Source organism: Coffea arabica, chromosome 5c (assembly GCF_036785885.1).
Source record: "Coffea arabica cultivar ET-39 chromosome 5c, Coffea Arabica ET-39 HiFi, whole genome shotgun sequence".
In the NCBI taxonomy this organism is placed as follows: Eukaryota; Viridiplantae; Streptophyta; class Magnoliopsida; order Gentianales; family Rubiaceae; genus Coffea; species Coffea arabica.
Genome location: NC_092319.1, coordinates 46107835 through 46133193, shown reverse-complemented (window position 1 = coordinate 46133193; position 25359 = coordinate 46107835). Strand labels below are relative to the sequence as shown.

The window sequence follows — 25359 nt, the reverse complement described above, 5'->3', positions numbered from 1 at the left end:
TTGAACCTGGTGGAAGAATGTCGCATCACCTGATCTTCCAACTTCATTTGTCTGTCCAGCTTTGTCCTATATATGGGAGGATTGGGTCACTCGATAACTACTCAGTTCACTTGTTATTTAGACATTGCCAACTCTCTTGGCCTACTTGATAACTATAGGAATCAAAATTTGCTTGTGCTGATCTTTTCATTGTGATGTACAGACAGAACCTCGAAAGTATGTCGAAGTTGCATGGAACTGTGAGATTTCTGTTGCTTGGTATGATCGTATCCTTCATGTTTTTTGCGACTTCAGGGGCTCGTCTTTCTCCTGGATTCGAATCTACTGCACAAAGGCCTGGAGGCAACCCTCATTTGACATGGCGTGAGCTTGGGATTGATGAAGCCAAGTTGGAGTGCTATCGGAGGAGGAAAATCCCGGATGGTGCCACCATGAGAATGGCACCAGGAGGACCAGACCCTCAACATCATTCTGGAGTACCACCAGCATTGTCGTAATTATCACTGCAATTCAAGCTACAATTCGGACCAACCCAAATCTTTTGTTTGCTCAGAGTCGTAATTTAGTGTGTGAAACAAAAGTAGTAGTACCCTTTTTGCTGTGTGTGTGTGTGTCTTTTTTAATCCTTTTTTCAACACTACAAGGTGTTCATTCATGTGTGACCTCTGCAGTTCTATTTTTAGTATGTGAAAGATGGCGAAGGAGGATGGCTCAATGACAATTAGTTCTCACAGTTATCAACAATTAGTTCTCACAGTGTATCACGCGTGTAAGCTGTTCTTATGATCGTAGCATAACTTGGTGTCAATCAGTCTTGTATCATCAACACATGCACTATGCATATCTCGTTTAAATGTGAAATGCACAATGAGCAAGATGACACTTCTAATTCAAGCTAGTACAAAACAAGGTCAATGACACTTGGCTCAAGTTACAGCGTGAATATCCAAGATCCAACTTAAATGTTATTCTCCAAGTAGCGTGCGGGAAAGCAGGTTCATGCATGATTCAAGCTCTGTCACATTGTATGAGACCATCAATACTTTCTAATATCTTTGCGTTCTCAACGAAATAATTCCGCAGCTTCCAATGATCTTCAACATTTTCAAAGTTATCAAATTCGACTTTTTTTAGGGTATGGTGCCAACATTTGAAGGGCACGGATGGGCAACAGGGGACACCCTCCAGTATCAGGGGAGATTCACGAGTGAACTGAATCAGAAAAGCAAATGAAAATCAGAACCAGCAGCCAGTCTAAAGAATGAATTTATGACAAGGCTAATTATAAGAAGTTCTCTAAGAGAGGGCAAACATTAAACCCAAAAAAAAAAAAAAAAAAGAAAGAACAGAAGATGTATGTTTGCCAAGATTCTACCTTCGTGAGTTTTAAGGACAAGGTACTATATGTTTTCAAAAATAGAAGGTTCATACTACAGTGTACCCATACCTTCTAGCATTAGCACTAATGACCAATAAGAATTTCAAATTTAGGTAGTTTTCTGGTATTAGCATAAATTCACCAAAAAAATCAAAGTCGAACATATATTTTTTTTCCTGAAAGAAACAGTAATTAAAAATCTATAATCATCCACCACTCACTTCCAAGAGAGAGATAAGATGCTTCATCAATAGGAAACATACAAACATAAGACCATACTTTGGAAGGGAAATTGCATACCTTGACAGTTTTCTCATCACAAGCAAGATTAAGGTCTAGAGAATCCAAACAAGGAGCCATCCAAAGAAGAGAATCCAAAAGGTCCAAAATCTTTGATTTATCCACTCCATCTGAATTAACAGTCAAATGCTTGACATCATAGAGTGGCGGATGCAGGTCTTTTGGGAGGGACAACTGCAATATAAAAGCAAATAATGGCATCAGATTAATTGCACTACTAGAGAAGATTAACGGTTGCAATAGGCTGTCCCTTGAGGATATCAACCTCGTTATCTTAACCAAAAATAACAACAAAAGATAGTGTATATATAAGCATGTCATTCAAGATATTGTATGTCAAACAAATGTAACTAATACCTTATGTAGCTCGCCAGTAATCAATCTAATGACCTTTGAATGATTGAAGTTTTGGAGAAACTCCACAAGTTCATTATTCAATAGAACCTCATCAGTTCTCTGCTCTATATCCAGGGAAACCAACTCTTTAGCTACAGCTTCTACGGAAAGAGATACTGAAAGGCTGCCACAATAATGGAATTCAGATAAAAGAGGGGCATGCACTTCAGTCTTAACAAGGTTCTTGCATGAGTCAAGCTCCAATACTTTAAGATGATTACTTGAGATCTTAACCATTTCCAGTCCCTCACAACCAATCAACCTGAAAACCTCAAGGAGGGGAAGATTGCAAAGAAGGTCCTCTACCCACTTATTATCGCAGGTTAGAGAATATAAAACTAAAACCTTCAGACTTTTGCAAGAATTCACATCAACCAGGGATAATGTGCCCAGACCATGGTGATTGAGGCACTCAAGATTTGGTGCTTGAATCTGAATTTTGTCAAAATTCTGGAGGCAGTTACGCATTCTGATCTCTTTCAATTTCAGTAACCCAAAAATTTCTAGACGATCCAAACCAAAGCAATAATCAACACTCAGAAACTCTAGCTCAGGACAGCTCATGATCAGAAGCTGAAATACTCGATGATCCATATCAGTCTTATACAATCGCAACTCACGCAAAGACGAAAGGCTTATTATACCATCACGTGAAGGCAATTTGAGTTTGAATCCTCCTAACTCAAGCTTATGCAATGAACACCAAGTATACACATCTTTGGGCAAGGTATAACACGGCTTGCCCCGATACATTCCGACCTTAAATACCAGTTCCTTTATGTTGCAGGCACTAAGTTCTTTCGTCAATCTGGTAATGTAAGGTGTCAAATCTAACAACTTGTAGCTATGCGACAGTCGAAGACAGAACTTTTGCACGCCTACATTCTGCTCCTGCCTTTTCCGAATCATGGATTCAACACCATTCAGTAGCTCTCTTATTTTGTCGAATACAACTTCCTCATTTTCGTTTCTTTTTGCAACGGGGAAAAGGCTCCCATCTCCATAATTCAATGAGTGGAGCATGGCAACTGCATTATTCCAAGTCTTCGACACAACAGACATTCGAATTGCTTCTTTAACCTCAAGGAAAGACAAAATATGCTGCAAAATGAGTTCAGGCAATTGCGAAATTTGATCCGTCGCATCATCAAATATCCCTTCTTCCATTACTTCTTCAATACAGAAATCTACATAATTAAATTCCATCCCATTATTCCATTACAGTAATTTTATTGCTGAAAATAAACTCTAATTTCTCAATTCACCAAAAAAATTAAGAATGAATCAGGAATCTATACCTTTATCTACATAAACAGTATCCATAATCCAACGCATAGTATATGAAAATGGTAAAAATTGCTGAAAAATTATTCACTCAAATTTCAACTACCATGAGCGAGAAAAGAAAGGGTGTGATTGATTAACTTGATAGTGAAAAATGAGAAACATAGAAGCGTGGAATTAACAGGAACAGAACAAGGCATGACAAGGTAAACAAACTATTATAACAAGAGATAAAAGCAGTACCTTCAGCCAAAGACGTTGTACGCGCTCTAATTCTCTGGCTGCGCTAATCTACAACGGGGAGTTTAAATTTTGGGGTGAAAAGAAAGAGATTTGGGAAGCGAAAACGCCGGGCACTCGGGCTTCAGTACAGAAAAGAACGGGCTAGTATATAACTTTTTTCCCTAAAATTCGTTTCTTTTTTTGTTTTGAACAAAAAAAAAAAAGAAACTTTTCAATTTCTAAGCTCGTCGTTTTGACTTTTGGAGTTGTCAGTTGTGAAAGAAAATGAATTGACAAATAGGCCCTAAACTACTATGAAAAGAAAAAAAGATAGATTAAAAAATATACTTGTAATGTAAATAAATAATTTTTTGGATAAACAATTCCTGTCCAAACACAAAGTTCTAATGTTAGATAAATCAACTTGAAAAAATGCTTAGAAGTGTTGAAATAATCTTTCAAATCCTAAATGGAATTTAAGATCAAGTCATATAATAGTAAATCATATTACGAGACGAGATTAAGGACAAATAATTCCTATTCAAATACAAAACTTTAATTTTATATGAATCAATTTTTAAAGACGCTTAAAAGTGTCGAAATAATTTTTCAAATTTCAAATAGACTTAAGGTTAAGTAATTTAGTAAATCATATTATGTTACCAAGTTAAAGACAAATAACTTCCATCCAAACACAAAATTCTAGTTTTATATAAATTAACTTTAAAAAGAGTTAAAATAAAGCCTTGCTTGGATTGCAGTTTTTCGTCGGAAAATTACGTTATTTTCCGTGATCACATTTTCCTATTATCTTTTTTCCTTACATACATCAAATCGATACAGTAATTTTTTTATGAAAAATCATGAAAAATGCAATCCAAACACAACGTAATTTTTCAAATCTCAAACGGACTTTAGATCAAGTCACGTAGTAAATCATATCGTATATATTATGAGACGAAGTTAAAGTTGATTGAAAAACTATTCCGTACAACAAAAGTGCGTCGGAGGGGAACAGCCAACGCCAGAACAAAACAGTTACAATCCCCAAAAAATTTTTTTTTTCCTATAAATAAATATAAATAAGAACAAATTGTCGATAACCCTTCGCACGTGGAGAACGAAAAACAATCGCACAACCAGCGCTTGTGAATCACCACAACTGAGACTCCACCCTCACAGCTGACGTCACTCAGCGATCCCAGCCACCCGACCGCTAGAAATATCGCGAATCGTGAGCGCGTCTAATAAATATTTTTCCAAAATTAGGAGTTTTAACCCCAACAAAAATGGAAAATTAAAAACCGGGCGAGTAGCGTTCGGATCTACCACCACCTCACTTCTCAAGCGCACTCTCTCTCTTCGCCTTCTCTCTTTCTCTCTCTATTTGCCCCTCTCCTCTGTTTCCTGAAAACAAACCCTAAAATTCCAATTTTTATTTCGATTTTTCACCCCTGTTTTTATTTTATTTTTATTTTTTAAAAATATTTTCTAAAGGAAAAAAAAACTTGCAGATCCTCCTGTCTTCAAAAAATTTCATCTTCTTTCGGTTTCAACTATTTAAAACAAAACCCTAGCCCGTAGGATTCCGATTTTTGTTTGGTTATAATTATAATAGTTTTTTATTTTTGTTACTTTGATGGTGCGTCAATCGAACTAGGGTTTTTGGGAATCTGATTTTGACATTTTTATTGAAACCCTAGCTGTTTGGGAATTTATGTGATTTCTTAATATCTAGGGTTTTGAGGGTTGAAAGATTAGGGCTTTTTTTTCTTGATTTAGATGTTTGTATGGATTCAGGGACTTTAGGGACTAATGATAGTAATTCCGATTTGAATGTTCGAGAGAGGGTTCGGTGGGGGGATAATAGCAAAGTCTATACCCGAAGAAATTTCAGAAAAAAGGCCCAATTAGAATCTGCAAATAACGATTCTGCCACCACTTCCACCACCGCTGCTGCCGAGCCGACCTCCACCGCCGCAGCAGCAGCCTCCACCGCCGGTGACACAGAGCCCACCTCTTCGAGCCCCGCCAAAAATGAATCTTTTGGCAAGAACGCGACTTTAGAGCTTTCCTCGGCAGAAACCTTAGCTGCCCAAAATGGAATTTGTTCGCAAGAGCAGCCGCAGTCGAGATCCGAGGGCGAGCCCTCGACCTCAGACGTTGTTCGACCGCTGCCGGAGGAAGGCACCAGTGGCCAAGAGTTGTTGCCCAGTGGTGGAGAAGACCCGATATCTAATGGTGACAGAGAAGACCAAGAGGTTCTGCCTGACGTGCCAGAAGCCGTGCCCAGTGGTGGTAGAGAAGAGCCTTCCCCGAGCAGTGGCCGTGAAGCTCTGCCTGAGATGCAACCTACTGGTGGACAGGAACAAGTATTGCCTAATGGTGGAGAAGAAGAGCCGCCCCGGTGCAATGGCCCAGAAGCTGAGCAAGAAGCCCTGCCGAATACTGCTAGAGAAGACCCTCCTGAGCGAGAGCAATCAGAGGTGGCAGCGCCAGTTGATGAAGTACCAGAGGTTACTGGCAGTCATGGGCCGGTGAATGGTGCTGCCTCTGGGGCTTTGGTGAATGGGTTTCGGAAGCCCGTTATTACTAGGGTTGATGATAGGGTTAGGATTAATATAACAAGATCGAGATCGAAGGATGAGATGAGGAAGCTTAAGAGGAAGCTAGAAAGCGAGCTTGATCAGGTTAGAACTTTAGTTGGGAAGGTTGAAGCCAAGGAGCATCAGCTTACTGCTTACAGTACAAGTAATGTTAACACTAACTCTAGGTATGTCGGTGGCAGTGTTGGTAATTTTGGCGGTTATAATCAGCCACAGTTGTTGAGGGCAAATTCGGAGGTTGGTACATTGGGACATCAATATAGTCGGCCACAGTTACTGAGGGTGAATTCTGAGGCAGGTTCTGGGGGATATCAAGAAACAAGACCGTTTCGACACTTGAATGTTTCTGTGATGGAGAATAATCATGGGGCGGCTGAATTTGTTGAGAAGGAGAAGAGGACGCCTAAGGCTAATCAGTATTATAGAAATTCAGAGTTTCTTTTGGGGAAGGATAGATTGCCTCCAGAAAGCAATAAGAAGTTGAAGCTCACTGCAAAGAAACATGGAGGTGACTCAGAATATGGGTATGGCTTTGGTTTTGATAGGAATAGAGATAAGGTGTTCAAGAGCTGTAGTAATTTGCTTCAGAGGTTGATGAAGCACAAGCATGCCTGGGTGTTTAATGAACCAGTGGATGCCAAGAAGCTTAATATACCTGATTATCATATTATTATTAAACACCCAATGGATTTTGGTACAATCAAGACTAGGTTAGGTCAGAATTGGTACAAGTCTGCCAGGGAGTTTGCTGAGGATGTGAGGCTTGTATTTCGTAATGCTATGACATACAATCCGAAGGGACAAGATGTCCACACAATGGCAGAAGAGTTGTCAAAGATATTTGAAGATAGGTGGATAGCTATAGAGAAGGAACATTTTCCCTATCAGATGTATTATGATGCAGGATTGCCTATTCCCACACCAAGAAAGGCCCCTCCTCCTTCCTTTACTCATATTCCTGCCCCCATTCTCGCTCCTTTTTCAATCCCTCCTGCCCCTCCAATGAGGACATTGGATAGGTCAGAGTCGATGACTGTGCCTGTTGATTCCAGATTAAAGCCCACCTATTCAAATCTTCCTCACACAGGTAGAACACCGGTTCCAAAGAAACCTAAAGCCAAGGATCCAAACAAACGGGATATGACTTATGAGGAGAAGCAGAAGCTTAGTACAAACCTCCAGAGCTTGCCCTCAGAAAAGCTAGATGCTATTGTTCAGATTATCAAGAAAAGGAACACAACCCTTAGTCAGCATGATGATGAGATTGAGGTGGACATTGACAGTGTTGATGCAGAAACACTATGGGAGCTTGATAGATTTGTCACCAACTACAAGAAGAGTCTAAGTAAGAACAAGAGAAAAGCTGAACTTGCTCTGAAAAGAAGAGCTGAAGCTGCACAGGCTGTTCCAACAACAGTAAGGAATATAAGTCTTATTTGTTTTTGTCTCTTATTTTCTTGTTCACATCATGAATGCTGTAGGTAGAGGAAGGCATGTGAACAGTTTGTTCAATAAAGTTTATTGTTTTTACAGCTTTTGATTTATATCTCCCATAATTCCTGGCAGAAACTAGGTCTTCAAGATTCCTTGACATGTGTAGAGGATTGAGGAATTGTAACTCCCCTTTCTAGCATTTTTTTTCCCTTGATTTTCTATGCCGTCCCTGAAAACTCGCTTTTCTGGCATTGCAGAATCCAATCCCAGCAGTTGTGGAACCACAGAAAGAAAGTAAAGGAGGTATCATCTTATCTACTTTTCTAGTCAAAATTAGTATAACATGGCTTGTGTCAAATGTCTAATCAGTAAAGATATTGCATTTGAATGTTCGCTTATTAACACAGATGAGAAGAATAGTAGTCCTGTTGTTGAAGTCGAAAAGCAAGGTGACAATGCCAGTGGATCTAGTAGTTCAAGCAGTTCTAGCAGTGACTCCGGCTCAACTTCAAGTGGTACTGATGATTTAATTTCCTCTTGCTATCTTTATTGCTCCATTCTGTTACTTGTTTTTGTGTTTGATACTTTTGGTGTCATAACATTTTGTGCTTGGCTTTTGACTATGTATGTATTGAGGTATTATGGTATCCTGCCTGCAGATTCTGACAGTGATAGTTCCTCTGCCTATGGATCAGATGCAGGCCACTCGCCCAAAACTTGAATGGTACCTAGCTGGTAAGAACAAGCCAATTGTCTGTTTTTTATAAACTTTGGAAGCATTTGTTGCAAAAGTTTGGTAGTTTGCTCTACTTTTTTCCTTGTTCTCCCACTTCCTTTTCCTTTCTTTGTAATATTTTGTGATTGGTAATTGTACCAGGAAATAAGTATTCTTCCATGTTCAAAACATGTCTACTCTACGCAAGCTTGAGTTGGTTTGTTGTGGCTGAAGCTTTTTCAGCATGGACGAACCACAGCCTATGTGTACCAGGAATTGTGTCCATAGGAATCTCACATTTGTTGTCTATTGTAAGTAGGGTTTATTGTTGCACAAAGCTTGCTTTAGGTTGCAGATTTGTTCTTGCTTTCTGCAATGGTAAGACCAGTTGCTCAAGTTAGGTAATTTATTAATTTAAGAGTGTAAGCACAATTCATGAGGCTGTTGATGGGGCTAGGTTGTATGTAGCTTGTGTTAATCAGGAATGTATACGTTCTAATTGGTTATTATTTCCTCTTGGGATCAAGACTCTTGGCTTGTGAATGCATTTAAACTTCCATAATCTTGTGAATGGATATCAATTAGAAGGTGAAGGGGATCTCATATTTTGTTTGCAAATCATCTCCACATGCATAGGTGTAGAGTTTGTTGAAGGATGTGTGTATTGAAGTTGTTTGACTCTCTGACACTGGGTAGTAGCTGCCTCAAATTTAGTATATAAGTGTACTTATATTGTGAAAATTAGTGCAAGGGATATCAAGACAGTAAAGTCAAAACAGCCAAAAAGTTTTACCTGACGGGTTCTGCTTTTCACATTTTGAATTACAGCGTGCTTCTAAGTTGATGGATATTTTCATCCCCAGGGGTTGGTATGAGAAGGCTCCTATACCATTGAGTGTCTCATATAGGGTTGGCACGCTCAGTTGAGATGTTGGGTGCAGAAGGAGCTGGGGGAAGATAAAACCACTAGGGTGAATTCTGAAGTGTTTAATAAATATTGTTTTGAAATTTATGGCTTTCCTGCAATGTGTAGCTTGATTTGATGCACTCTTCCATCTCTTAATGGGTTAGTGATTTAAATATTATTTTATGTTTCTCTACATTTTGGTTGGACAATGCCAGAGATACATTTTTTATTACAGGAAATATTTGATTATTTTTGGTTGTGTGTGGCCCCTAGTAACTCCTTGCACAAGATTAGGAGCAATTAAGAAATGCTTTCGTGGTCAGACTAGGTTGATTTGTGAGAAACAACTTTGTGTTGAATTCTGGAGTGCCATTATCAAACTGCATTAGTCGTACCTTGGTGTAGGTGTCCATCCTTGTCCAAGAGGGTAACCAAGGTGTGATGAAGAAGGTAGTTTGTATACCTGCATTCTCTTGTGAGTTGAGTCAATTTCAAAAGTGTGAATTCCTACTAGCTGTTGCATATTGGATTTTGAGGTCTTGTTGCTTTGTATTGCTTTTCTCAAGATACATCTTTCTGTAGTCTTTGAGATTCAACTTGAGATGGAAGATGATCTGATTATTTTTCTCTTTCCCTGAGAAAGCTTGGTTCAAATATGTATCGAATTATGCATTTCATGTTTTTGCAGAAAATTTCATATATGGGTGTTTATCGGGGCTGGAATCTATCTGATGAATACTTCTAAAACTACTTCTGCCTCTGTTTTGGTGATTTTGTCCAAGATCTGTTAGATGATATATCTTGGCTGGCAGAAATGGTGCCGCATTGTTGAGACATATAGCTGAAGTGGGTTTCTTTTTGTTCTTGGCATTTTCCAACGTTGATCTGTTAAACCGGTCTCTTCAGTTAAGAAGATTGTCTGATGTTTTTAATTGAGAGTGGTGCCATGGAAATATATCGAGATACAGGTTGCCAACACTGCTACCAGTTTCACTTATCAAGTCTCAAGGTAGGATTTATCTTATATATTCGGAGTTTGGTTACTGTTTGATTTATTTAGGGGGGCTAGTGATATGGCTAGTTTAGGATCATTAGAGCTAGACCTGGATGGAGGAACGTTTCAGGGCTACTTTTAGAGTAGTTTGATGTGTAGACTGTATTGCCTGCTCGGACGTGTTATTGCGTATTGTATCATACTACCAAGCTGTTAAAGTAGAAAAAATAGTTTTTATGTTATCTTTGTACAGATTTCAACTCGAAAGCACGTCTAGCCTCAAAACCCTTATGTAAATTATATTTGCATCATCAGTATATTGAGCGGGGTGAAAACATTTATGTGCGGTGTTTATGTTCAATTTGTGTGGCTGAACTGTCCTCGTGATTCTCAGGAAAATACTCCTTCGTATTTGGTTCGGGTTTAGGAACAAGAGAAACAAAAGAAGTTTCTCATGCCAAAAACAAAAGAAAACAATTAAAAAAAGAATTAATTTGTTATACATTGACAGTATTTATATTTTCATCGTTAAATATATGATAAATAATTTAAATTTAAAATTTGAAATTTACATATGTTGCATGCATTCAATTATTATGCTAGCATATATTGTTGTCTAGGAGATGGTCAAGACGGATATCGCGCAGCTTGTTGCCATATTGTCTGGAAAGATGGTTAAAAATGGATGCTTCGAATTTTAATTCCTCGACTGGAAAAAAACTTCACAAAGTTTCATAAGCCACCAAAAATATGTAAAAAGTCCAGAAACGTCTGGGAGGAGATTTTAATTTGGTTGTGGATTCAGAATTACCAGCTTTTTGCACTTGCACAAAATTCAAATTTAGGATGCCGGTCGTAATGAAATTACGAACTAAGTTGCATGTAAGACTTGAGAATTTTAATCATAAAACTTCATTTCACTTGGTAACGACTCAAAAATGAAATTGCTCACAAACTTCTTGCTAGCCTTATATCAGGAGACATTGGCAGCAGGTGAGATTTTGTCAGGGGTAGTCTAAAGGGGCAACATGTTAGCTAATGATACAGCATACTAAACCAAAAGTTGATCATGCATGACCTTCAATTAATATAAATGCATAGATCGAAATTTGGCTTACCATTGTAAATTGTATGGTATTGGACATAAGTGTCCAATAATGTAAAACAAGAGGCACATCCGCATCGAGTTTGCTAGGGGTATTATTCTGTCTACTCTGATTCCCTACATCAACTATGCCCGCATGTCTTCAGCAGCAAACAGGGCACTCCAAATGGATACAACATTTGGCACAAAAATGGCAAAATTGTCATAATAAAGCATTAAAAAGGTCATTTCAACTCTGGTTGGCGAACTTGATTCCCTTCTCAATGGATGATTTAAGCTCTGGCTTCAAAGCCTCGAGGCCTTCTTTCTCATAGTCTGAAAGTGGGCCTAACCCAAGCACTTCCTCCACACCATTCTTACCAAGTCTCACCTGATAGAACAAGCAATCATTTCACAATATCCACATAAGAAGAACACAAGATAATGCAAAAGCACCATAAACATCTGATAGACCAGTGTAAAGAAAGACAAGAAACAACAATTTGAAACTACTCCCTTTGGCCTATAACTGGTGAGATTCTCTGACTGATGAGGAGACTCAGAATTTCCCCGTTATTATCAGAAGCATTTCACAGAAGTAAAAATGGGTTGTAGCCTACCTACAGACTCAAAACACGTCTAATGAAAAAGCATATATCTCCAAAAGAAGGAAGTTTGCCTAAACAGGCAGGTCAGGCTAGATACATTAAGCTTCCCCTTCCAAGTGAACAACAATTTAAACTATTCCCTTGGGCCTATAACTATAAGTGGTGAGACTCTCTGACTGATGAGGAGACTCAGAGTTTCCCCTTTATTTATCAGAAGCATTTCACAGACAAGTAAAAACAGGTTGTAACCTACCTACAGACTCTAACGCGACTATGACTAGAAGAATTAAATCAAAAGGCATATATCTCCAAATGAAGCAAGGTTGCCTAAAGAGGTAGGTCAGGCTAGACACATAAAGCTTCTCTTTCCAAGTTAAGAGGGCTAGTGTCAACAAATGAAAAGTTAAAGAGGGGCATGACCACAAAGGACATCAATGTATGTACCTTGGATGCAAAGAAAGGTAGTTCAGTGACACTTGACTGCACAAATGAACACTCCACAACATCTGGAACGCCATTAAGGCCCTTCAAGCAGGCATCGGCAAATATGGCACCAGCATAGCTGCAGAAATATACTAGTTAGGTAAAGGACAAATCATAAATCTCTTAAAACATTGCCAATTAGGTGTAACATGAATCACATGCCACATTTGACAAAAAAAATATGAGATCAAGCATGAAGCTGCAATAAAGGGATTTATCAAGATGCACACACTGCCACTGATCTTTAGTACCACAACCTGCAGGGGATATGCTCTTTAATAGTCTTCCAACACACATTTCAATAATAACTGTGGCAAGATAATAATAACTACCTCATGTTTGCAAGCAGATCTAGCACGCAAGCTTAAGAGAAAAAATTATCCTTCTTTAGAATAGAAATATTATGCTCATTATACATAAGATCAGCATGCTTATATCTATGAGCATTCTAGTGCAACTAAGCTGATGGTTTGAAACAATTACAAGAAGCAAGGATGTGGGAAGAAATAGCACTTGAACACACAACTACCACTTAGCCACCATGAACCATGTGCATGACCAAGCTACAGCAGGATTTTCGAATCATGCAAGAATTTAGACCTGATATTATAATTTCAAAAGAATTCTTGTACACTTTCTTCACCATACAACCAAAGAAAACCAACCTCCGTAAATCCGTCAAACATCATATCGATATCTTCCATTGAAACACAGCATCATGAAGACTTGAAACAACAGAAGAATGAAAGGCAACTTACGCCATTGAAAGGGTAGCTGAACCCTTTCCAGCCTTAGCTTCAACCACCTCCGTTCCACCATCCTGTGTTCTTTTTGTCAAAGCCTTTATATCCTCATCTGGCAAATTAGCTTTAGGAGTTGCCTATAGTTGTGATGCAAATCAGCCACACATGGCTCAGACAATGACAATGAAAACATCATATGTAAAAACAAAGAAAAAATAACAAAAAGAAAATCAGTGATAGAAGCAGCATGATGGCACCTGTGAGAACAATGGTAGAATTGTTATACCAGCGTGACCTCCAACAACAGGTACGTTAACCTCTGGAGGAAAGGAGCAAGCATTAAAAGGTAAGATAAGGCCAGAATAGACTACTTCCCAAAACCAAAACATGACAAAGAACGAGTAAAGACTCTTTTACATACACCACACTATAATCCAAGGCCTAGCAGATATACCTGCAACATTGACTTTGGCCTTCCCAGCATAGAATGTCTTCGCCCTGACAACATCGAGTGTAGTGACGCCAAACAACTTTTTTTCATCATAAGTCCCTGCTTTCTTGAAGACCTCAGAAGCTATGGGGACAGTAGAGTTTACAGGATTGCTAATCATATTAACAAGTGCCTGATTCGTACAGAACCCAAAAAGGTTAGGACCGTAGCAGCTTTGCACTCAAGTATTAAATCAATCATGAAGCCAGATAGATCATACTCACATGCGGGCAGTACTTGGCAATGGCAGTGCAGAGAGATTTCACAATCCCAGCATTGATGTTAAAGAGATCATCGCGAGTCATACCAGGCTTCCTGGGCACACCAGCTGGAATGATCACAACGTCAGATCCCTCCAGTGCCTGTCCTAGTTGCTCTTCTCCCATAAAACCAACAACCTGCATGAAATACAACCCAATCAGCCTCAGCAGCCAACTATAAACTTTGGAAAAATTTAATAGGAAGCAAACTCAGAACTTCAGTCAAAAGAAAAATACAGTCGCACATCCAAATTACTTATCATGCAAGAAAGTGAAATCCTCTTTCGCGACTTCTAAACATCCCCTCAACATCATGCAAGCAACAAGTTAGAGACGAAATTTGATCCATATCTAATTGAAATTACCAATTCTATGTGCCACGAGTAAGGTAACTAGAAGCTACTATACTACCTCAGCAGTCATCTGAATTCATCTGAAAACCGCACCGACTGCAACCAAATGAATAAAATCCAGCAAAGCTAGCATGGCGTATATTATTAGAGTGGCGTGGCAATGAACGGAAATGTGCGACAAATAAAACTCTAAATCCCCAAATTGTACAAAATCTTAAACCCTAGCGTTCAAATACAACAGTTAAGGAATTTCCATAATTCAAACAATCGAAATTGAGAAACTGGTAAATCGAGTTTGAAAATGAAGAGGGATAAAAGGACCTCAGATCTGGTATTGATGTGGCTAACATCGGCGGCGACACCAGGAGTGCCAGCGATATCGTAGAGGGCGAGCTTGGAGACGAGAGGATTAAGCTTCATAAGCAAAGCCAGAGGCTGGCCGATCCCTCCGGCGGCACCCAAGACGGCGACTTTCCTCTCGGGAGCAGATTCCGATGCGAATCCACGGCGAACTCCGTAGGCTGACGTCGTAGAGTTCATCAGATTAGATGAACTTCTCTTGAGTACGGATCTCAACATTGCTGTCCTCATTTTCACTGTCTGATTCAAAATGAAAGCAGAATCTCAGCTCCAAATTGTGCAGTGGCGGAGAGAAAGTGAAAAAGGAGCGCGCTTTATCGAGCGAGCAAGTGGGGGTGGCTTTTGATACTTGAATGGGGGCTTGGGGGTCTTTATTTGTTATTAGGAAGATAAAGTAGAGGAGGGGACCTGGGCCGGAAAGTACTCGGCTTTCGACTTCGACGAGTCCGCCTTTTCTTCTCCACTCTACTTTTGATTTGATTGATAGTCATCCAAAATTTGCCAACGAAGTCTTAAATGTGAGTAGTACACACACTACTTTATTTAGTTCAAGGTAAAAATTCCTACCAAAAGGGCAAAAAAAGGGAAGAATTATGTTGAACTGCTTTATGTCTGTTTCATATGTAACAAGCAAGTTAAATACCTTTGCTCAATCCTGTCCATTCTCTTTGATATAATTAATTAAAGACAGCATTTGGTTAATTAATTCTGCGAAGATCAAGTTTATGAAAGATATTCACTCACAGGGTGGTGCAAACTTTATTAGCTTTGCTAAGAGTCATGTTCATGATGATTATATTATGTTAGCTCGTGATGTGCACAAATAGCAATCTGGAATATGTGAGATAAATTAGCATACAAACAACTATACGACAAAAAAGAAGTACCAACAAGAATCGCGAAGCAAAAAGGTACTCATAAGTGTAGATTACTCCTGCTTAATATACAGCACTACTGTTTCTTGGCACTCTTTAGTTGCGCTTCTTTTTTATGAGAAACACTCCCCTAGTTTTTTTCTGGGTGTGCTTGATTGATTTGTTGCTATTATGATTTTGTCGAGAGTGGTTTTCAGGCCAGTAATAGAGTCCTCAGGAAAGCGCCAACCATCTATGCAAGTTGAATGAGGCCTTGAAGGTCTTGATCTTCTGATGAAATGGAAGAGAGCATTACAGCAGCTGCTACAGTGGACTGAATTTCGCAATTACCAGACCCAATTTTGCAACATATTTTGTCCTTCCTTGGGGTTAAACCAAGCTTGACGTGACTGGGTTCCAACTGGGAGATAACATTTTGATTCTTTGCGGGAGTTGTATTTGCCGAGGGACATATGCTGACAATCAGCTATCTGATTAAGAGGGTGTCCCGGGATGGAGGTATTGCCGCTTTGTTGGTGCCATGATTTTGAAGGTCCAGAAAGTTTTGCGTTGCTGAAATTGCAGAGGATCAGATTGGTAAAATGTGTTGTAGGACTCGACAGGATTGAGGTTCAGTTGTTCTGAAGGAGCCTTTTATAGAGTGCGTAGTTTCCAAAGCAATATGCAAAATCCTGTTCACCAAAATTTCGAAGATTTTGACAAACTCGAATGCGTTGGTGGGTTAATGAAATGGGAAGTGATAGAAACTTGGCATCCTTATCTTTCTTAAATCACGCATTTAACAGTTACTGTTCGCGGATTTAACAAAGTCACTTGCTGTTTTTGCACCTATTGCTAGTCTGCTCTGTGATCTGGAATGATCCACTTTTGAACACCATCCATGGCAATACTTTGGTCTTCGAAAGACCATGAGACAAGACGGCAGTGGCGTGGGACTCGCAATGGCTGTTAGCAATTGAGTTTCCAGTTACGTCATTCCCCCTATTTCTACCTGTCTTCCCTCTTAAGAGAGACAGAACAGAATGGCAAATTGATACTTTCCATTCCACTTTCTTTTCTTCCAATTTTCTCAACTAAGGAAGCATAGAGATTGCTCATTTCTTGGGGAGGCTCAATAGAATATCTACAGAGACTACATCTAGACTACATCTTGTATATTGTAATAGTTCACACTTGGTCTAGCATCAATTAGTTTTTGATTTTTTTTACCTTCAAATCCAGCCTTTCCACGGAAGCTGTACTTGACAAGATCTTCAAGGCCCAGGCATTACAGAAAAAAAAAATCCTCTTGAAAAGCTTTGCCAAATGGAGGTCTTCAACCCTTCTGCACAAATAAGTTTAAACAACCTTCACTAGGAGGATATGCAATTTTTTCTTTTTTTTTAAAAAGGAGGCTGACCTAAACATAGAGGGATAAGAAATAAGAAAAAGAAGTCCTAAACCAACCATTTGTTGTCCTTATTGGAACTTGAAAGCTAACCTTCACAAGAATCTAAAAGGTTTTGAGATGTCCAACGGCCAAAGGTCAGAGATGAGGCACTTTTGTATATCATTTAACAAACAGACAGACTTGGTTGCCGTTGAGTCCTCCTTATCCAGTCTAGAATATGCGAACAATCTTCACGTTGAATGAATTGCCTTCACATGGGAATTAAAGGTAAAAACCCATTCCTCATTTGCAGTAGGACGATCATATACAGACAGCACATACCTATTTTTTGTTCGATATGCCTTCAACTGTGAAGCTTCCTTCCGATTTGATACATCCTTATGCATTGCAAGTGAGTCAGGCACCTCCAAGTTCCCGGTTTCATCATGATATGAATCATGTATCAATTTTAAAACCTTTTCCTGCAAACATGCTGATATTTAACACGTAGCATAGGGATATGAAAGTGCTCCTGTTTTTTTTTTTTTTGGGGGGGGGGGGGGGGGGAGAGAAAAAGGATGGAGGAGGGACTAGCTGTCCAATTTTGAATATAGCATCAGCCTCCATAAGCGCAAGTTCCAAAGAGTGCTGAAAGGAAAAAGTCCAGTGCAAATAAAAGCCACAATTAGTAAAGGTTGATCACATTGTCCTTCCAAGCTAGGCAGAGTTACTGCTATTCCACAGAATTTATGTGACATCCTACATTGATGGCAACTCCTTTACGGCCCATCTCATCTCTCTTACAGCAGATAGAAAGCCTCTTCACCATGGGATCCCCATCCTCCCTTTTTGTTTTTATCTCTAAAAATCTTTCCTTCTCCACCAGTGACAATCTTCTAATTACATTTCAAATGCCAGAAGTTAAGACTGCAATAAAGCTGTTTCACTCTTACTTCCGTTCACGACAAAGCATTGTGATGTTACTTCAGGCATAAGAAGGAAAGAGAAAGCCAACCAAGTTAGTATGAAATCATGTTGAACCATGAGGACAATATGAAACTAACTTCAAAGATTCAACCTTAATGAAATATCAAGGTTCAAGACCCGTGAACATGGTTCCTGTGCTTGAATTGCTAACCGAGTAATGCTTTTCTTAAAGGCTACAGGAGGATTCCCAATTTGGCTGGTCAGGTTCATCATAAACAGTCAACCAAAAGCAGCTTCATTGCCACTTAGAAAGTAATCTAATTTAGAGAAGCTGTTAAAACTTTAAGGAAAGAGCTAGAAATGTATATCTTATGAGAAACTCTAGTAAGAACTCCCTGGGTAAGACATTATTTGTCTGCCCTCAACATTGGCCCAATCAGATGAAAGAGATCCCACAATCAGATGAAAGAGATCCCAGGCATCAAGGCCTTTCAAGTTGATAAGGATGGAGATACTAAAAGTTTCACAAGGCTGTATGGGTCAAATATCCAGGTCCTCAAATCCACTCTCCATTGATGATTGGCTCTATCTGCTACAATCTTAACAATCTAAAATGTATTTGGTTGGAAAAACATTCTTTTTTTAGCGCGGCTCCAAGAAGTATGCTTTTCTAGTATCTTGCTCAGGAATCCAATTTTTTACTGCTAAGTATTGTAAAGAAGTTTATGTTAAGCAAAGTTAGATAATTAGTCAAATGATAAACAAGAAGTTAGGAAATACAGATGACATACCAGAGACTTAGATGCATCAATCCATTGATAAATATGTTCATTGCGGAACCATGTTAACTGCCTTTTCGCAAAGTTTCTGCATTGGGAAACAGAAGAAAACATGTGGCTAAGGACTGTGGCGCAAAGAACAATGCACATCCCATGTAACATAAACAAACTCAGGTTAAGAGATACAAATATTTAAGCAGCAAAAGCTTTTATGAGCAAAATAAAAAAGAAAGATCCAGCAAATGTTCTGGTGCAAAATTAAGGCAGTAACTTTTGAGAGGACTCATGACTAACATGCTGGTTAAGTTCCGATAAAGATATGAAGTACCTAGATGCTTTCTGAAATGCAGATAGGAAGGTATAAAAATCTCGAGCAGAACTCTGACCATCTTGCTCTCTACAGCACAAAAGGTACTCCATTGCCTGAAGAGTCAAATAAAGATCAAGGGTCTCATTTTTTTGTCAGTTCATAATTCAGGATTAGCTTAAAAAGCATGATTTTTACGAATTTATCATAACAATCTTGAAAAAGAGTATACTTGTCGGTAACCAATAGCTCGAGTTGCAGAATTAGAATTAGGCAAGAGACCCAAGTCAAGAAGCCAACTTGCTTCAGATAGTAATCCATCATCTCCTGTGATGAAAAGCCCTCGTCAGAATAGATACTAAGAAAAGCCACTGGCAAGAGTAGAAGCTGAGACTGTCAATTTGATCAATTTGAAGAGTAACTACAATCACAATCAAATAGTATGTGTCTGGATTGTTGAACTTTGCACCTCACATTGTGCACCACAGGTTGAGGATCATTAGTAGAGCTATTTACAAGTTGCCGTCAAACTTCAAACTGTTTGAAAAGGCAATAAAGATTTATTTTTAAAACTAGATCAACATCAAGTATTTTCTAGAATTTCCGGGAATAAATAGATTACACAAAGGCAGAAATGAATAAAATAGATAATCAACAAAACACACAAACAGTTCACAAAATCAACCAAACGGAAGTAGCAGAGGAAAGTTCCTATGTCCCAATAGACAAGGAAAGCTACACAATTAAATTTTGAGACACCTCAAGTTCAAAAGGCAGGGTAACTATGAAGTTTCATTTGCACCTGAAAGCATATCTTCACACCGGAAATCAATTGATCTGTAAAGGTCCAGCCTTTGGGTGGAAAGGAAAAAACAAAGGAAGCCATAGTCCAATTTCTTCGAGTTATCTTCCTGAAGTCCATCAACAGAAGACTTGATGTCTGAAGAGTCAGTCAGATGAAAATCCAAGCTTTCCCTGAATGAATCATACGGCACTTGAAAAGCTGATGTAGGTGAACCACTAGACTGTGTGTACACAACCATACATGTAAATATGGTGGCTAAACCTACTCGGAAATATCTATTCTAGCATTGTGAAACAGATGAAACAGCAAGTTCTAGATTCACATTACAGAGATCTCACACAAAACTAATAAGCTTGGAAACCAACCTTAATGATCTCAAGTCTGCGACGTAAGCGATACCAATCATTTGGTGCTAAAAGTTTAACACTTGGATCTCCTGATTCAATTACTAACCGGACAGCTGCATCCCAATCACCATCTCTCTCTAGATCTGCAAGTTCTGAATAAACTTCAGAGGTAATCTCACGAGAGGCTTTGGGAACATCTGGCTTTCCATATATGAACCTTATATATCAAAGAGAGAAATTTATCATTATGAACCACATAAGCAGCAAGCAGTAGAATCTGTAGTACCAAATCCAGTTAAACCACACCATCCAATGTCAATAGCCACAGCAGCTGGGGAATAACTGTCATGTTTCTTTTCCATATGGAGATCTAGGCGCCACAATTACACTTAAATTAACATAATGGGTGCTATGGGTGTCACTAAATAATTTCAGACTGGAGTGTACTAAAATCTAACCAATTAGCCTGATTTTAGAAGCTAGCTGAGAATTGCTAATGCAACATCCATGTACATCTATCTTGACCTTTGAATCAACACAGTGAAGTCTGGCAAGGAGGGCTAACAAATAGTTGTAAAGGACCAGAATTTCCTCACTTAGGTCTCATAAATATGTAGGTCAACCAAGAAAAATGAGATGGTTTGAGGAATCAGATCCTCAGCTTTCCAATCTCAGATTCTAATTTCTATCTCCCATAAACCATTATTTTTAAGCCCAAGAATAAACAAATCAACACCTGCTTCCGATTCCTTTTACTCTCAGATGAGGTAATCAAGTAAAGCTTTTGGTACAAGTAATAAACATACCATCGCAAGTAGAGTCCAGTACCGCCAACAACTATTGGAACACGGCCAGCATTAAGGACATCTCTTGTAGCTTGCCTTGCATCCATGAAAAATTGCCCAACGGAATAATCTAATTATGCAAACATAAAACAAATAACATTAGAGATAAGAATATAACTAGTAACTGCAGTACTAGACATATCAAAAAACATGTGCAAAATCATTAACTCAATGAGTGCTCTTATTTAAATTCCATTACAAACTCATATTGATTTAAAACAACAAAGCTATAGCAATCAGCTTTTCGAGAAGTTCAATCATTTCATGCATTATGCCTCATCTCTATTTTACTCCAAGATAATAGAAAATAACATCCATGGAAATATATTTTGTACCATCAATATTGATATGCAATACCTTCAGATGGATGCAATATGTCAATCAGATGGTGTGGAACTTCCTGTTACATATAAAAGAATCACAATCAGAATAAACTTGACATGATACAGCCTAATGAAATGACTAACTAATCCCAAGGGAAAAAAAGGTAAGAACAATGCTGGAGCAAAAAAACCAAAAATGAGCAACAAAAAACTGAATATGCAAATGAGAAGTTTATCCAGGAGTTGCATTATAAGAATTCAATACCTTTCTTTCACTTAATGAAGGCTTCGCTGATCCAACATCGAGTCCTTGATAAACCTGGTTAAAATAAAAGCCGAATAGCTCAATACAGAAACTCTGAGGTTTATCAACTTAACATGAATCATTTAAAAATTGAGTTTATCAAAATTAATTTCTTCTCCTCAACAAGAACCCAATGCAGCAAAATAAATTTAGCGGTTTTCGTCCTTGTCTCTGATGGAGGGATCGTTTTCAACCCTGCCGAGCTTCAAAGCAGCAAATAGGGACATAAAAAGAGAATTTTTCTCCTTTATGAGTAAATAAAATGAAATTCTTGAGTATGGTTGTTTTACTTGGACCTGAACAGAGTCGGCACTGATGATTTCCCCATTGAGAAGCTTAGCAAGCTCTAAAGCCAGCTTACTTTTGCCGGCACCGGTGGGGCCGGAGATGACAATCACTTTCTCCCTCTTATCCACGGAGGAGGAGGAGCAGGAGGTGCTGAAGAGTCGCCCGATGCGGCGGTGGTAATGAAAGGGACGAAAGCAGGGGAGGTGAAGCGGCGTCCCCGCCAAGTACGGGAGAAGGAGGCAACTCATTCGAACTCCGACGCCGCCAATCATTGTAGTCAGGAGAAAGAAACGGGATAACGCATAGTGAGACGACGTTGCAGTTTTACAGATTCTTTCTTTTTCTTGTCTGTTTTCTTTATATTTTTTCTTTTTCCTTTTTTTGGATTTTTTTCATTTATTTTTCTTACGTAAAAAATAGAAAAAAGAAAATTGATTATCCTCAATCCACAGGGGATATCAAATTATCATCATCATCGGTATACCTTCTAATCCCTACCATTTTGTTTTATTAAGATGCTACTCCTGTAATTTTGTTTTATTTACGGCATGTAGTTAGAAGTACGGGGGATAATTTCAGAAATCTCCTCTGCCCGTTTGTCAAGTGAGATTTTTGAGTGTTTGTCTAAAATTTTACTGTAACTTACTGTAAAAATTTTTTAAAAAATTTTTGAATATTTTGAAACGTGTATAGTTTAAAAACTTTGAAAATTTTTTTAAGATTACTGTAACTAAAGTTTTTAAAAAATTTGTAGGAGACAAAAACTTGACTTGGCAAAAAACTTGGCTGCCAAAGTTGAAGAAAAGGTTTGCGTAAGACCTTGCGGTTACCAAACCAAGAACTATGAGCAATAGAGCTAGTCCAAGTTTTTGACTTAATGAGACAGTCGTTTTTCCTCACAGAATTAAGGAACATTATTATTGATATTTGACACATCTCCAGCAATTGTTTATATTTTTGAAGCTGACATTGACAACCAAATTCCACAGCTCAATTACAGTACACAAGTTTGCTTGAGACACACCTAAACTTCATAACATACCAACTTGCTGTTGCATATTAGTTGCGCAGAATACCTCAACTATGCTTTTATTCCAAGATATTGCACCTCAGCTAATGGTACAATACTCGTCTTCAAGAATGACTTCCAGAAGAATAGCAAAGGATGATGATCTTCTAGAGAATTTAGCTCCCAATGACTACTCAGCCCATTCAATATCATCGCCGAATGCAGCTGGTTTTCCCGGTTGCATTGGCTTCTCTGCTTGTGCTAGGAGGCGTACGAGTTGCACTCGATAGTTTGAAGAACAACGAGTTGTATTTTCTTTGGCAATCCCGTTTGGCAGGAAGCAGAGGGCCTGGACTTCCAATTATTGTTTCTGAAGATGAGGTGATCGAAGATGGCTGCAATGTGTTTGAAGGAAAATGGGTATGGGATAATTTAAGCTACCCGCTTTATAGAGAAGACAGTTGCCCTTACTTGGTTAAACAGGTTACCTGCCTTAAAAATGGAAGGCCTGATTCTTTGTATCAAAATTGGAGATGGCAGCCTAATGGATGCAACCTGCCTAGGTAAAATCGAACTGGTTATCTTCTGAACCACGTTGTTCTGTCGTACAACCTTTTCCGCTCCCACTGCATCGTAGCATTCACTTGCCTATTAATAGGTGGGGAAAGAGAATGTGAAACCACAAAGTAATGTAGGAGATTTCAACACTATCATTGAGATAAATAACAGTTGTTCTTGAAAACAGTTGAAACTATATATGTTATGACAGGACCTGCTATGATTCTGGGCATTTTTCTTTTAAATTACCCCTGCGTATAACTGTTTCACCGTTAAAAATTTCAGGTTTGATGCATTGAAGTTGCTAGAGATTTTGAGGGACAAAAGGCTGATGTTCATAGGGGACTCAATACAGAGAGGAATGTTTGAGTCGATGGTCTGTTTAGTACAATCTGTAATTCCAGAAGGAATGAAGTCTCTTAAAAGGATTCCTCCCCGAAAAATTTTCGTTATTGAGGTACGACTCGATTCTTCATTCAATCATAATGCCTAAAAGATGAGAATGAAAATAGAAGAAAAGGACAATAAAGAGCATGGCATACCTTAACAGGACTAGTCAGTTGAATTTGTTTAATGCATTTGCTTCAGGGGGTTTGCTGATTGAAATGAAACAATCTCTTTTTAGTGCATCGCTTGCAACAAGTGAAATTGATTAATCCCTCATCTGATTCCAGGAGTTTAATGCATCGATCGAGTACTATTGGGCACCCTTCATTGTTGAGTCTATTTCAGATCATGCTACGAATCACACTGTACTAAAACGAATGGTCAGGCTTGATTCCATAGCTAAGCACAGCAAAGAGTGGGAGGGAGTTGACATTTTGGTTTTTGAGAGCTATGTATGGTGGATGTACAAACCTTTGATCAATGCAACGTACGTACTCCCATATTTCCTATTCATTTGACTCACATCATTATTCAGAGTTATGGCTATGGATTCCAGCTAAAACTTTCAGACCATCTTCGTTTAGATATGGATCTCCAGACGATGTTAGAGAATACAATGTAACAACTGCGTATAAGCTGGCAATGGAAACTTGGGCAAATTGGATAGAGACCGGAATCAACCCTCGCAATCAAAAGATCTTTTTCATGACCATGTCCCCGACGCATCTGTGGTGAGTCTTAATCTACTGAAGATCCATAGTTTTATAAGCCTGACATAAACATATCAAGGGGCAGTTAATGCACAATCACAGCAAAATTAAAACTTTACAAAAATCAGCATGTAACATAAGATCAATTGTCATTTCATGCTTTTTTCCTGACTTTTATTGTAGGAACTGGGAGTGGAAGGCTGGAAGCGATGGTAACTGCTTCAATGAGTCACACCCCATTGAAGGGCCATACTGGGGCACTGGTTCCAATCTTGACATCATGGGATCAGTGAAAGATGTTTTAGGAAAATTGAAAGTGAATGTTAGATTGTTAAACATTACACAGCTATCAGAGTACAGGAAAGACGGCCATACTTCAGTATTTGGCGAACGTAAAGGGAAGCTCTTGACCAAAGAACAGAGGTCTGATCCAAAAACGTATGCTGATTGCATTCACTGGTGCTTGCCAGGCATCCCAGATGTATGGAATGAGATTTTCTATGCAGTTCTTTTGCAGGATTACCGTAATAATTCAGGAATTGCATGATTTGTCCTCGAATTTTTCCATCTTGCTTTGACCAACTTCTCAGGTATTTCAACATTAACATATGGATATCCTAGTAGTAAGACCAGAAATATTCAACCGGGAGCTTTCTCAGTTATGCTAGAAATGAGTATGCCACATACATAGCAGATTTTCACGTTTAACATCATTGAACAGACTTGCAAGTCTCTGCAAGAACACTATTGAGATGCTTGCTGTAGCAGAAATCGTGTAACCTTTTTAGCTGTAGGACGCACCAATAAAGCATGTATATCGTTCTAAAGGCTGCATTTTGAACGGAAGTTCAACTGTTGCACTAATTTCATCTAATGCAATTTAATTGGCGGCAAATTCTAACTTACACT

At 38.7% G+C, this 25359-nt stretch overlaps 5 protein-coding genes across 9 annotated transcripts; 2 read left to right on the top strand and 3 right to left on the bottom strand.

The window, feature by feature from the left end:
- Window positions 1–761: 761 nt before the first annotated feature.
- On the bottom strand, window positions 762–3823 carry LOC113691116 (putative F-box protein At1g49610). The gene is made up of 4 exons (XM_027209322.2): window positions 3602–3823; window positions 2036–3261; window positions 1679–1852; window positions 762–1212 (listed from the first exon to the last, which is right to left on the bottom strand). The coding sequence occupies exons 2-4, from the start codon at window positions 3239–3241 to the stop codon at window positions 1009–1011; spliced, it is 1584 nt and encodes a 527-aa protein (XP_027065123.2). The 5' UTR covers window positions 3242–3261; window positions 3602–3823; the 3' UTR covers window positions 762–1008.
- A 1016-nt stretch (window positions 3824–4839) lies between these two features.
- LOC113691115 (transcription factor GTE4) lies at window positions 4840–10478 on the top strand. 3 transcript variants are annotated; one of them, XR_003448546.2, is made up of 6 exons: window positions 4840–7602; window positions 7878–7923; window positions 8028–8135; window positions 8280–8355; window positions 8498–8646; window positions 9931–10478. XR_003448546.2 is itself a non-coding variant. In XM_027209320.2 (5 exons), the coding sequence occupies exons 1-4, from the start codon at window positions 5371–5373 to the stop codon at window positions 8339–8341; spliced, it is 2448 nt and encodes an 815-aa protein (XP_027065121.1). In that variant the 5' UTR covers window positions 4840–5370; the 3' UTR covers window positions 8342–8355; window positions 9931–10478. The 3 variants fall into 3 exon arrangements, 2 of the variants coding, with proteins under 2 accessions (XP_027065121.1, XP_071907357.1); XM_027209320.2 differs by lacking the exon at window positions 8498–8646; XM_072051256.1 differs by lacking the exon at window positions 8498–8646 and having other exon boundaries at window positions 9164–10025.
- Window positions 10479–11288: 810 nt separating this feature from the next.
- LOC113690581 (malate dehydrogenase, mitochondrial) lies at window positions 11289–15162 on the bottom strand. Of its 2 annotated transcripts, XM_072051255.1 has the most exons (8): window positions 15026–15162; window positions 14579–14857; window positions 13869–14042; window positions 13609–13777; window positions 13412–13473; window positions 13170–13291; window positions 12373–12490; window positions 11289–11711 (listed from the first exon to the last, which is right to left on the bottom strand). In XM_072051255.1, the coding sequence occupies exons 2-8, from the start codon at window positions 14846–14848 to the stop codon at window positions 11571–11573; spliced, it is 1056 nt and encodes a 351-aa protein (XP_071907356.1). In that variant the 5' UTR covers window positions 14849–14857; window positions 15026–15162; the 3' UTR covers window positions 11289–11570. The 2 variants fall into 2 exon arrangements, with proteins under 2 accessions (XP_071907356.1, XP_027064357.1); XM_027208556.2 differs by lacking the exon at window positions 15026–15162 and having other exon boundaries at window positions 14579–15001.
- Window positions 15163–16515: 1353 nt separating this feature from the next.
- On the bottom strand, window positions 16516–22130 carry LOC113690662 (tRNA dimethylallyltransferase 9-like). Of its 2 annotated transcripts, XM_027208656.2 has the most exons (12): window positions 21795–22128; window positions 21460–21513; window positions 21229–21271; window positions 20833–20941; window positions 20045–20243; window positions 19677–19899; window positions 19107–19201; window positions 18896–18990; window positions 18580–18655; window positions 17204–17343; window positions 16973–17130; window positions 16516–16816 (listed from the first exon to the last, which is right to left on the bottom strand). In XM_027208656.2, the coding sequence occupies exons 1-11, from the start codon at window positions 22056–22058 to the stop codon at window positions 17046–17048; spliced, it is 1383 nt and encodes a 460-aa protein (XP_027064457.2). In that variant the 5' UTR covers window positions 22059–22128; the 3' UTR covers window positions 16516–16816; window positions 16973–17045. The 2 variants fall into 2 exon arrangements, with proteins under 2 accessions (XP_027064457.2, XP_027064458.1); XM_027208657.2 differs by lacking the exons at window positions 16516–16816; window positions 16973–17130; window positions 17204–17343 and adding an exon at window positions 17705–17844 and having other exon boundaries at window positions 21795–22130.
- Window positions 22131–22930: 800 nt separating this feature from the next.
- LOC113690828 (protein trichome birefringence-like 31) lies at window positions 22931–25302 on the top strand. The gene is made up of 5 exons (XM_027208904.2): window positions 22931–23358; window positions 23639–23810; window positions 24028–24227; window positions 24325–24471; window positions 24634–25302. The coding sequence occupies exons 1-5, from the start codon at window positions 22982–22984 to the stop codon at window positions 24995–24997; spliced, it is 1260 nt and encodes a 419-aa protein (XP_027064705.1). The 5' UTR covers window positions 22931–22981; the 3' UTR covers window positions 24998–25302.
- Window positions 25303–25359: the final 57 nt, after the last annotated feature.

Coding starts and splice junctions, on each gene's coding strand:
- LOC113691116 (XM_027209322.2), bottom strand. CDS start 3,241: ATGGAAGAAGGGATATTTGATGATGCGACGGATCAAATTTCGCAATTG. Junction 1,853..2,035: donor TTACTGGCGAGCTACATAAG/GTATTAGTTACA, acceptor TTTATATTGCAG/TTGTCCCTCCCAAAAGACCT. Junction 1,213..1,678: donor GTGATGAGAAAACTGTCAAG/GTATGCAATTTC, acceptor TTTCTGATTCAG/TTCACTCGTGAATCTCCCCT.
- LOC113691115 (XM_027209320.2), top strand. CDS start 5,371: ATGGATTCAGGGACTTTAGGGACTAATGATAGTAATTCCGATTTGAAT. Junction 7,603..7,877: donor CACAGGCTGTTCCAACAACA/GTAAGGAATATA, acceptor CTGGCATTGCAG/AATCCAATCCCAGCAGTTGT. Junction 8,136..8,279: donor CTCCGGCTCAACTTCAAGTG/GTACTGATGATT, acceptor TCCTGCCTGCAG/ATTCTGACAGTGATAGTTCC.
- LOC113690581 (XM_072051255.1), bottom strand. CDS start 14,848: ATGAGGACAGCAATGTTGAGATCCGTACTCAAGAGAAGTTCATCTAAT. Junction 14,043..14,578: donor ACATCAATACCAGATCTGAG/GTCCTTTTATCC, acceptor TATTTCATGCAG/GTTGTTGGTTTTATGGGAGA. Junction 13,778..13,868: donor TTGCCAAGTACTGCCCGCAT/GTGAGTATGATC, acceptor TGTACGAATCAG/GCACTTGTTAATATGATTAG.
- LOC113690662 (XM_027208656.2), bottom strand. CDS start 22,058: ATGATTGGCGGCGTCGGAGTTCGAATGAGTTGCCTCCTTCTCCCGTAC. Junction 20,942..21,228: donor CATATTGCATCCATCTGAAG/GTATTGCATATC, acceptor TTGCATAATTAG/ATTATTCCGTTGGGCAATTT. Junction 19,900..20,044: donor GCAGACTTGAGATCATTAAG/GTTGGTTTCCAA, acceptor GTGTACACACAG/TCTAGTGGTTCACCTACATC.
- LOC113690828 (XM_027208904.2), top strand. CDS start 22,982: ATGACTACTCAGCCCATTCAATATCATCGCCGAATGCAGCTGGTTTTC. Junction 23,359..23,638: donor AATGGATGCAACCTGCCTAG/GTAAAATCGAAC, acceptor TAAAAATTTCAG/GTTTGATGCATTGAAGTTGC. Junction 23,811..24,027: donor GAAAAATTTTCGTTATTGAG/GTACGACTCGAT, acceptor ATCTGATTCCAG/GAGTTTAATGCATCGATCGA.